A 12,736-nucleotide genomic window follows, 5' to 3' on the forward strand; every position below is an offset into this window, starting at 1 on the left:
AATATGGTAAATATTGGTACATATAACCCATATAAAACAAAAGAATGTTGGGGTTTTCAATAACTTTTGTAAGTATAATGCAGTGCTGAGTCCAGAAAAATTTGAGAATTACTACTGCAGAAAATAGAATTTATTTCTTAATGTATATTAATGCTACAAATTATATTAACTATACAACATAACACTTTCCAGAATATTTTTCCTTTCTGTGCAAATGTTCCTATAAAAAGACATCTCTCCCTATCCCCCAACTCTCGCAATAACAAGTTATGACTGGGGTGACAATAAAACCAAACCACCTGGCAGTGCCTCAGAGGTGAAGTAGTAATTACCAGCCACTTTTCCCTCTGGGCATTCTTTGACAAGTGAAAGGCTCCTGCTTCTATGATAAGTGTCAGTAATTTTCCACGTCCTCTGGCAGTCTTGATAAAAGTCTTCTTCTACAACAGGTATTTTACTTCAGAGAAAATTATGGGTTCTAAAAGATTTCTTGAAAAGACCCTTGAGTAACACATATTTGCATCCAAAGTAAATATATAATCTTCATATGAGACTAAAATTTTTTAAACAGTCCGACAAAGCAAATTATTGTCTAACAGTAGGAAAGAGGTATAAATACCTAAGAAACTAAAAAATGTGTAAGTCGGGCAGTTTGAAAATTAAAAATTTTAACTTCTAAATTTTTATCTATTTTTGAAGTTTCTATTAATTCCTCACTAGATCAGTGTTTTTATTAGCTTCATAAAGATTTCATTTTCAAAATAGAAGGATTAACTTTAAAAGTGCAGGATAGTTCAATGCATTCTTTCAAACAAGAATTAAGGATATGTGAACTAAAGGTCCTAAGAGGTACGTGACTGATAAATATGGTACTCCTCAAATTTCTTTCTCTGGCGGACCAAACAGATGATATGTAATGAATCATTGATTCATAAACCCAAGGCTGCTTCTCAGCTGTTTGTAATCAGATACTTAAAAAGCTGTAATAGCATCACTAGATTTTCAAAAGGGCAATTTTCTTCTTAAAAAGAAACCCACTTATTTCTAAACCTTGTCAAATGTCAAACCTGCTAAAATCCTTTTACATGTATTTTAAGAGACAACCAAACACTGCATTTCTGTCTTTGCTCTGAAAGTGCTCCAGCATGTAAAAGTATTGAGAAAACAAGCTCTGGGTCTCCACAAATAGCTCTTGTCAAACAGGTCCATGCAGGATGACACAAGAGACATTCTTTGTCGTGCCCTTGCAATTTGCAGACAGCACAACCAGAAGTTAATAGATTAACATTGACATCAGCACAGTTACCTATCCTTGTAGCCAGATGTGTATCTAGTATATCTGACACCAGATAGGATCACTTTTTAAGACCTTCTCTTCTGTATGGCAAAGTTATTTTCAATAGAAGTAATGAAATGAAATGAATAATGATAATGTCCAGAAAAGAATATAGACATTAAAAATTTTCTTTCCCTGAACTTTGTATAATCATGCCAGTTTTTTTAAAAGTAAAACAAATATTAGAGTATAAAAAAAGGAAAAGTTAATAGATTCAAGTTTTGATTATATTAATATATTTAATAAAATTATAAACAAAGGGAATAACATACATAATGGTATGCTATAGTAAGAAACAATAATATTTGCTATTTTCAGCCTTACCTTCTAAAAATCTGTCAACAACTTTCTCAAAATTGATCTTCTTTGGACATACATGTTCAATAAAGGGTATAGCCAGATCTTTTGATTTATTTGTCATAGCTGATGGAAAAACACCTTTTACTAATTTTAACTCAGAAATGTTCTTCCAGATGAGGCCAGAGATACGCAAATATTTTAGAAAAGTATTAAACATAATAAGTTTGGTAGAAATTCATAAAAATCCCACATCACATTAAACTCCAAAAAATGTAGTCATATCCATGCCTTTGTTCTTTTGACTTTCATTCGAACTATGTACAAATGCCTCTGAGGTATAAAAAAAAAAAAATCCCACTTCTCAAGTATTTCTTCTGTAAAATCAGAGAAAATGGCTAAATGATTGTGAACACAGATACTACTTGATTCATTGCTGTAGAACAAGTGTCCAGTTCTCAGAGACAACAACTGGGGCGTTTGGCATTGCTATGTGGATTTCTCTGAGCAATGGAAAACCAGTAACTCTTTGTTGTTTCTCCCGGCACTCTTCTTCAAAATTTGATTCTTTTTTCTATGTAAATGTCGATTTCCTTATATTTTGTTGTTGCACAGTAAATAGGCTTCACCAAAATTTCTGTGCACTTATCTTCAAAGAAGACTTTTAAAGTTTGGTATTTCACTGTACATTGTTCAAGATGGAGTCTATTTGCAAATATTTTTGTATCTGATTAATGTCATCTAAAACTACACCAGAAAAAAGATAATTCCAAAGAGAAAACTGCACACAGCAGAGAGGAATGTCTGAGCTGATTCACGTGTCCACATTTTCTTTGGATTACATGGTACTTCAAAGTTGAGATTAACTTTTCAAAATTTTTCTACTGTGACCCAGCTTCATAATGAACCTTCCATCTTGTCTAGGAAAGCTTTTCTGCAGCTTTTCCCATCAATGAGGTGAGATGAGAAAGAATGAATACATTTTTTCCAAAGTTCTAAAACAAGATCACACAGGAAAAAAAAAGTTTCCAAAAAAGCAAATTCCACAAGGCTCAGAGAATAATTTCCAAGAGGCTGAAATAAAATTTGGGATTAATTTCTTTGATTTTTGCACGAACTCCACAGTGAATACCAGCCACATATGCAGCATCTTTTATCCTGGACCATGGCAGAGGTTTATGAAATAATAATCCCATTCCTTGAAGCTATTTTCTGTGCATTCTGCAGCAGTTTTTCTGGAAATATGAGAATGACTCCTTTATTTCCATTCTACCACCTTCTCTATGACCAGTTCACACATTTGATCTCTGTTTCCAGAAATGTAAGAATGACTTCTTTATTTCCACTCTGCCACCTTCAATATAGGCCTATCTGACCAATTCACACATTTGATCTCTGTTTAAAGTATCCAGAGTGCTATCAAAAAGAATTCCAGCCAGGCAGTGGTTCATGCCTATAACCTCAACACTTTGGGAGGCTGAGGCGGGAGAATTGCTTGAGGACAGGGGTGTGAGACCAGCCTGGGCAACATGGCAGGCTGTGTTGCAACACCCACTTACTATCTGCACCTAAGGCTCACTGCTCCCCATCTCTAGAAAAGTAAAATAGGCAAGGCATGGTAGCATGTGCCTGTAGTAGTCCTAGCTACTCAGAAGGACAAGGTAGGAGGATCACTGGGGCCCAGAAATTCAAAGCTGCAGTGAGCTATGAGCAGCCTTGGTGACAGAGTGAGCCCCTGTCTCTAAAAAGAACAAAATAATAATAATAATTCTAAAGTATTTTTTTCAATATCTGCCACCCCCTGCTAAAGCATACCACTGATGTCATGTTTTACTTTGACTCTTTCTTTAGTTTTAAAACAACAAATTTAAAAGAATAAATTTCAATTCTAAAGACACTATTAAAATTAGTAGAATATATTTCATACATGAACTAAAATATGCACTTACCAAGCAAAATATTACACATTACACCTCAGAGTCCATAGCTTTCTCAATTGTAAATTTAAAGCATAAAAATAATTCCAAGAGATCACATCGAATTGAAGTAACTTATGTTGAGTTTCTCCTTTTTTATAATCACTGTGCTATTGTTGTTTATTTCTAATCTGCAATGCTTTTAAACGCAGGCATGGATAGGATAGGGAATGGAGGCACAAACTGTGTTCAAAACAAGCTCAAACAATTCCAAACTGTTATAAATTTGCTTTCAAAATGACTGTATGAAGCTGAATCTTCATGTATCTGGGAGTGAATGTATAACTAAGAGTACTCCAGGCCAGGTGCAGTGGCTCACGCCTGTAACCCTAGCACCCTGGGAGGCAGAAGTGGGTGGATCACCTGAGGTCGGGAGTTTGAGACTAGCCTGACCAACATGGAGAAACCCCCGTCTCTACTAAAAATACAAAAATTAGCTGGGCATGGTGGTGCATGCCTGTAATCCCAGATACTCAGGAGGCAGAGGCAGAAGAATCGCTTGAACCCAGGAGGCAGAGGTTGCGGTGAGCCAAGATTGCGCCATTGCACTCCAGCCTGGGCAACAAAAGATAACTCAGTCTCAAAAAAAAAGTACTCCAAATTGACTTTCATGTAGAATATAATGTCTATTAGAGGATTGGTAATAAAAATGTGCTAAATCTAAGCATACATGTATATTATTAACATTCAAGAGTAACCAAACACACAGGTAAAACTTAGACCAACATATGATTGGTGGAGGGGGAGGGTAGGAGAAGTATTCTATCACTGGCATTATTTATTAATAGGATTGCCAGTATATAGCAATAATGAAAAACAGGCCAATCTATACTCTACACACAATGCACCCACTTACTGCCTGCACCTAGGGCTAACTGCTCCCATGGCCCACCTGGAGAAGCCATTGCCTATAGCCATCTTGGAAATCTTTAATAAAACTTCTGACAAAAATAAGGCCAAAAGGACAGTGTACTGGGTTGAACAGTGTCCCCCCAAAATTCATGTCCACCCAAAAACGCAACCTTATTTGGAAATAAATTCTTTGCAAATATATTTAGTTTAGTTAAAATGAGGTCATACTGGGCCCTAACCCAATGGCTGGTGTTGTCGTAAGAAAAGGAAATAAGAGACACACACAGGAGAAAGCTATATGATGGTGGAGACAGAGATCAGAGTGATGCATCTACAAGCCAAGGATTGCCAGCAATGATGAGAAGCTGAAAGGGGCAAGGAAGAATTCTTTCCCAGAGCCTTCAGAAGAAACACAGCTCTGCCAACACCTTGATTTTGGCCTCCAGCCTCCAAGACTGTGAGAAAATAAATTTTAAGATACTCAGTTTATAGTAATTTGTAATGATAGACCTAGAAACCTAATACAGAAAGAGACACACTTCATAATCTCTGTGCCCTCTCAATACAAAAATACACCTTGATTATTCTTAATTCCATATTCTTTGGCTATGTACTTTTAAGGTCTTTAGAGAGCCAAGAGTAGCACTTAGAAAAAATTCCACTAGTATTATATTGGTTTGTTGCCCTGTGCAATTTGCAAAGATGAAGACAGGAATTTAAGAAACAAAGAACAAAGTGACATTAAAAACAAAAAAAAAAACTGAAAAAGAAAAAAAATCCCAATTGTTTTTCTAATTGTAGTAGCCATGGACAATCATTCACCTCCTCTGGCTTGGGCACTATGAAATACAAGTTTTAATTGATTGTAGAATACTTATTATTACATCTATTTTCCTACAATAATTTATTCGGAGAATCTTGATCCCAGGAGCAAATGTACACAGCAACAGCCTTCTGCTGCTTTCAGCAAAATGATACCTTATACAAGAATACTTGGGAAATTCTTATAAAATAAGTTAGGTGTAAGAGAAATATCAACTAATTGGTTTCGTGTTTTTCCATAAAGGCAAGCCATAATAAGCATTCAAAAATATGTATTAGTTCATAAAAACACGTTACCTAGTCAATTCAGTACAATCAATCAGTAGGATAAAAACACTCAGTTAACCTGGGCAGAAAATGGCAAAAACTGATGGGTCAGATTTTTTATTCCATTTACCCAGAGTATCCTCTCCCATTCCCACTTATACATAAAACTTTTTCTTTTGTTAAAAAATCAGTTTAGTTTCCCAAACTGATAAAGCTAACTCTCCCAGACTCACATTCTAAGGTTCCTCATGAAATGATTTATTTGGCAGAATTTATGATATCTCAACATTTATTTTTTATTTTGTTATTTCTTAATGTTTAAATTGCCTGTTGATATTTTCCCTGTATTACCTCCCTTCTTGCTTAAACCATTTGCCCCAATGTCACTCAACATAAGAAAATTCTCAGTCATCAAGATATTCTGCCAGGTTCACAAAGAAATGTAGTCAGCCCTTTCCTCTCTCGCACGCGTGTCTGCATTCGTTTCATGATTCCACACATTTCTGCTGTATGGGCTGCATTCAAAATCTGTAACTTCCCCAGGACCTTTTCTCTGAGTCAGATATGCTGCTATCTCCTGATATACTCAGTTAAAAAAAAAAAAAAATCCTAAACACGTTTCTAAGCTCAGCGGAAGAGGAGAGGCAAGAAACAAAGATATAAAACTGAAGCAAGATGGATTTCAATGAGGTATATTTAAAATAGAATTATTTTTGCATAAAGCAAGCCCAGGGTAACAACAAAACCATCACGAAACAAGAGCAATAGAGGTGAAATAAGGAGGGGCTGGTGATGAGAAAACAGTGTTCAATGTCCTGTCTGACACAGTACCAAGTGCTGGTGAGCATAAGGAGCCTAGGCAAGTCTCATATAACCACTTTGGATGGCACTTTAGCATAATCTAAAAAGCTGAACTCATGCATCCTCCATAATCATGCCATTCCACTCCCAGCAGATATGCCGCTGGGGGCATATGTGCTCCGAGTGTTATATCAGTAATGTTCACAGCAGCATTACTTGGAATAGCCAAAACTGGCAACTACTCAAATTGCAACAGCAAAATGTGTAGTATAATAAAATCTTATACAACTTAAATAGACAAACTACAGTTACACAGAGCAACAAACAGCAGTCCCCACTTATCTGCAGGGGATACACTCCAAGACCCCCAGTAGGTGCCTGAAACTGCAGATAGTACAGAACCCCATATATACTATGATTTTTTCCATCTGATAAAGGAGAAGGCTGCTGAGCGACTAACAGGTGGATAATGTATACAGCAAGGATATGCTCAACAAAGCGATGATTCATGTCCTGGACAAGACAGGGCGGGACAGCACGAGATTCCATCATGCTACACAGAACAGTGAGCAATTTAAAACTCATGAATTGCTTATTTCTGGAGTTTTCCATTTACTATTTTCAGACCACAGTTGACCACGGGTAACTGAAACCACAGATAAGGAGGCACTACTGTACCTAAATGTCAAAAACACAATGTTGAGCCAAATTAGCCACACACTAAAAAATACATGCTATATGGTTCCACGTACATAAAATTCAAAAAGAGACAAAAGTAACCTAGTGATGGATGTCAGGATAGTGGATCTTTGGGAAGGAAACAGGGGTCATTACTGGGGAGGCTCGCAGAAGGGAGGGGAGAGTTTGAGGTGTGAAGTGCTAGTAATTAATGTTCTGTTTCTTGAACATGTTGACGGTTACTTGTGTGTTCATTTTCTCATAATTCATTAAGCTTTTCACTTACGGCTTGTGTATTTTTCTGTAGGTGTTATATTTCACAATAAATAAAAAATAAAATGTTATTTGACCAAAACTCCCTAGCTTTCTTTCTCAGGCTCACTTTTTCACCCTAAAACTCCACTGACAAAAGTGTTTGCAAGTCTTACAGAAAGAAAATATACTTCAAGTGGTCCGAGAGACCTTCAAAATTACCTCCATCCTCAAGCTGCATCCTTTCCTCCCATGTGTTATCTTTCACCACTATTACAACTAAAACAGAGCCCCTCATCCCAAAGTGAATCCATCCTCTTCTTATCTCCTACCTCCCAGAGACCTTGCCCTCTCAAATACCTCCCTGCTTTCTAACTCTTTTTAGTCTTTCCCTCGCTACTGGCCCCTTTCCATCAGGATTTTGCTATTGCCTTCCATTCTCTTAATGGTATCCTTTTCTATGTTGAAATCATTTCAAACTTGTAATAAAGTTGCAACAATAATACAAAGAACTCCTATATGACCATCACCCAGAGACATCCCCCCATTCAAGTTTTCATCAGTTGCCCCAATAACAATATGACAAAAAAGATCACTGCACTGCACCCAGTTCGTACACAGTCTCTTCCAATGTGGAACAGTTCCTCAATCTTTCCTTGACATTTTTGAAGATTATAGTAGATTGAAGACTGAAGACTGAAGGCCCTTGTGTCCTTTCAATGTGTCACATTATTATTGAGTACCTCCTTACTTCCTGGAACAGCAAGGTATTTCAGGCTCCAGTTTGAGAATCAGTCATTTCTCCAAAGAGACCTGATTGCTTTTAGCACAGAGTGGTATTCCAAATCAAGATATGGGTCCTAAATTCATTCACTGCTACTAAAGAGCCACTCTTCCCAGGCGCTCTGAGAAAGGATTAGGAAATGTGTGAAAAGAGCTAGGAAATGTGTGTGTGTGTGTGTGTGTGTGTGTGTGTCCACTCACACATACACATGCATTTACATGGACATTTCTTTCTCTATCTGTCTACATATACTGAAAATCATGACTTCATACTATTAGCTCCAATTCGAATCCACTGTAGCTTTCCCCCTTTCTATGTTGATACCACCTTTCTCCATTCATGAAAAGCCTGGCTTCCACCACTTCAATATATTTACTTATTTGTTCAGTTGCCTGTGTGAAGCCAATCTGATCCCAACTGGCCACCATTACCACCTGGTCTAAGCATAGCTTCCAATCAGACATTTTCAGAAGAGTTGCCTATATTCACCGTCTTTACTTCCATACCTTGAGTCATTCCTCAACCCACTACAATTTGATTTCCATGCTGATCAAGGTGACCAGTAATCTCCTTGCCACCAAATCTAAAGGATCTTTCTCAATTCTTTTCTAACTTGAACTCCCTTGCAGCATTCAACACTGAACATTCTTTGCTTCTTAAAACACTCTTTCCCTCTGCTTTCTGTGATTCCCCACTCAAATCGGTTTTCCCTCCACCTCGTCAACCATTCCTTCTTAGATTCTTCTACTGGCTTCTCCCCAAACCCCAACCTTACTAATTATGACTGCCTGGGGTTCTGTCCTAGCTCTTTTCTCTGTGCCATCCCTGAGGTATTTCATCCACTACCATGGCTACAATTATCTACATTCTGCTGACTTACACATCTATATCCTTAACCCACATGCAATCCCTAAGCTTAAGATCTATCTAATGAAACACCCATCAAATATTATTCCTTGGGTGTCTCTCAATCACTCCACACAAAACACATCTGACACTGAAATAATTTCCACCCAACCCCTTCCCCCAAACCTTCTCTTCTTTCTGAGTAATGTAACTCAATGAACAGAGTTGCCATCTGTTGAGCAGCCCAAACCAGCAACTGAGGAACCATTCTTAACCCTTTTTTCCCACCCCCACATCATCAAGCCGGCTGATGTTATATCCTAAATCTCTTTCAGATTTATTTCCTGAGCAGTTCTGTAGACCAACCAATCCTCATTTTTTGTCTGAATCACCACCACAGTCTTCGAACTGGCCCCCTACTCTTGCCATTCTTCCAATCTGATCTACACAATCTTTGTAAAATATGCATATAATCCTTACCCCCTCCTTAAAATCCTTCCAAGAATCCCAGCAGCACTCAGGACATGTGGCTCACTAGGCCCTGCAGGACCTTGTCCTAGCTACTTTTACAACACCATCTCTTGCTCTTCAACTTCAAACTCAACCACAACTGCATTGAAATTTCTTTCACTTCCGCAAACACACAACATCCTTTCTAGTCCTTGGGCCTTCACATTCTTTTTCCTCCGCCTCTTTGCTACATTACTCGGCCAAATTCTACTTATCCTTCAGAACACAGGCTCTGGGAATCTTCCCAGAATGCCCCTGCTCTGCACTTCCACGGCACTGTCTACATCTCTAGAGTGCTAATGTATTCCAATTGCTCATTTAATCATTTAACTTCCCAGTCAGATTATTAGCTCTACTAAGGTCTCAGAGAGAAACAGAAGCAGTGTCTTAGTCACAGCTCTATCACCAGCACCTAGCAAAATAGCCAAAACACAGTAGGTGTGCCCTAAGTATTTACTGAATGGATCAGCCTCAAAAATAGCAACTCTACGGCAGCCACAGCCAAAGAGCACATTTCACACACATGCATTAACTCAAGGTGTGGGGCAGTTACATCCTCCTTCACTCCTGTTGCTGCTCGATTCAAAGGTTGGCATCTTTATGTGTAATGAACAATAATACAATCATATTAGCCTGAATGAAAAATAATTATTTCCCTTAGAAAAAGACAGAAGTTCCTCTTATTTCTCTGTAGTAAGTTGGAATGACTCATTATTTTTTACATTTTCATGAAAACAACACACAACAAACTCACTGTGTGAGACAGCACACGTCCTCTCAGCCAAGAGGGGTACAATAAGAGTGAATGCTTTGGCCCTTAAGACGGGTCCAGGATGTTCTCCCTGTACATAACTCTGTGCATGTGCACACACACACACACACACACACACACATAGGCTCTCTCCCCCCCCACACACATACACACACACACATATGCGCTCTCCCCCCCCCACACACACACATACGCTCTCCCCCCACACACACACACATACGCTCTCTCCCCCCCCACACACACACACATGCTCTCTCCCCCCCACACACACACACACATACGCTCTCCCCCCCCACACACACACACGCTCTCTCCCCCCCACACACACACACATGCTCTCTCCCCCCCACACACATACACACACACACTCTCTCTCCCCCCTCCCCCCCACACACACACACATACGCTCTCTCCCCCCCACACACATACACACACACACTCTCTCTCCCCCCTCCCCCCCACACACACACATACGCTCTCTCCCCCCCACACACATATACACACACTCTCTCTCTCCCCCCTCCCCCCCTCACACACACACACACACACACACACATATGCTCTCTCCCCCCCCACACACATACACACACACACTCTCTCTCTCTCTCCCCCCTCCCCCCCCACACACACATTCACAGTGTCTCAGAAAATACACAGGATGATTGAACAAAAGAAAAACAGAAAATGCACTCCTGAAGGACATATCTCCATCCTTAGCATGTTGTCTGGCCCACAGGAGAGGAAATACCAAATGTGAGAGGTGACACCAGCCAACTGTAAACACCGAAGCTGGTGTCTGGGAGAGGAGGAGATCTTTGAAGAGGGTTAATACCGTTTCTACTAACTATATGCCATGACTCTTATAAGCCAGATCCAAGCCATCTCGTTCTTATTGTCCCCATTTTACATATTTCGAGATTAAGTAAGTAGCCTACGGCTAATAAATAACAAAGTGCAGTTCTTTCCAGTTCCTAGTGCTATATCCTAAAATGGGTAAAACTGAAAAATCAGAAAACACCAGTAGAAGCACCTTATTCAGAAAAATGAAGAAGAATGTCAGAGGAAATAAATAAAAGTTAAAAATTATTGGTTCTGGGGAGTAGGAAGTAAGAATAAGAAGTGTTGGGCAAGAGGTCTTATTTTTCATATAAACTTACTAGTAATATTTGAGTTTTAAAATTACACATGTATTATTTTGATATAAGGTACAATTTTAAATCATAGCAGGAGACTACTTATTGACAAAATAATATCTAAAGTATGATCCATTTAAAAATATAAGGCTGGGACCAGCACCTGGTCAACATGGTGAAACCCCATCTCTACTAAAAATACAAAAGTTAGCTGGGTGTGGTGGTGGGTGCCTGTAATCCCAGCTACTTGGGAGGCTGAGGCAGGATAATTGCTTGAACCCGGGAGATGGAGGTTGCAGTGAGCCAAGATTGCACCACTGCACTCCAGCCTGAGTGACAGAGCATGACTCTGTCTCAAAAAAAAAAAAAAAAAAAAAAAAAAAAAATATATATATATATATATATATGTGTATACACACACAGAGAGAGAAGCTTTTGAATGCTGTTACTAGAGATGATCTCTGATGGGTGGGGACATAAGAGTTTTGACGGTTTCTTCTTTTCCCATGAAGATCTGTATTACTATTTTTAAAAGAAATAAAATTATTTCACAAAATATTTTAAATTACCTACTTACCTTAGCTGATTTTTCAATATTTAAGCCTCCATCCAGTTCAAAAAGAATAGTCATGTTGTACCCAGTCTGGTTTCCATGTCCATGAGGCCACCAAGTTTCTACAGTAATATTCTTTTAAGAAAATTAAAAAGTCACTCTAATATGTCATATTTTCAGTAAAAAAGGCTCCAAGCATTACATCAATTTCTCAAATAGTCAAGTACAAAACTCTAGGTTCTAAAACAATGTAAATCTCCTTATCTATATTATGCCAAATCAGACCAATTCATTGATAATATTTAAAAATCAGCATGCTGGGAATCTAGCATGGATCAATACATCAAAAGCAAAAGGAAAGAACAGAATAACATGAGTGTTCAGAAAAACAACTCTCCCTGTCTCTAACACCGAGCTTACATTTATTCCACATTCTTAACACTTAAAATGGGACTTTGAAGTTAACTCTTCTTTCAAGCCAAAAACTAAAAATCATTTTGAGTTCTTACTTTATCTCAACAGCTACTGAATGTTATTTTGCTCCACCTTTTTCAGTACACAATTATCAATTAGAGGAATAGAAAAAAGAAAAGATAAAAATAATCCATTCTACCTTGATGTATGAAAGATCATGAGTTTAAGAATTAAAATTATGCATGTAGAATAAGTATCAATAATCAAAATAATTGACATTACCAAAAATAACCACTGTTATTTAAATATAATCCATAGAATGTATTTTGGCTTCAGGATACTACAAATACTACAGAAAATTAAAATATAATGATAAAAATAAAATGAGAGGAAGAATTACCAAATTAATGATATATTCTCTATTTTCTTAATCTTAAAATTTG

General features: G+C 38.0%; 1 protein-coding gene across 2 annotated transcripts in view; it reads right to left on the minus strand.

Annotated features, from left to right (window-relative positions):
* The window catches only part of MANBA (mannosidase beta), a 114,308-nt gene that overhangs the window by 46,987 nt on the left and 54,585 nt on the right, over positions 1 to 12,736 (minus strand). For both annotated transcript variants that reach the window (XM_003257477.3, XM_030819174.1), the window contains one exon: positions 11,904 to 12,014. In XM_003257477.3, the coding sequence (XP_003257525.1) occupies positions 11,904 to 12,014 (111 nt within the window). The remainder of the gene's footprint in view (positions 1 to 11,903; positions 12,015 to 12,736) is intronic.

Source organism: Nomascus leucogenys, chromosome 9, assembly GCF_006542625.1.
Source record: "Nomascus leucogenys isolate Asia chromosome 9, Asia_NLE_v1, whole genome shotgun sequence".
Taxonomy (NCBI): Eukaryota; Metazoa; Chordata; class Mammalia; order Primates; family Hylobatidae; genus Nomascus; species Nomascus leucogenys.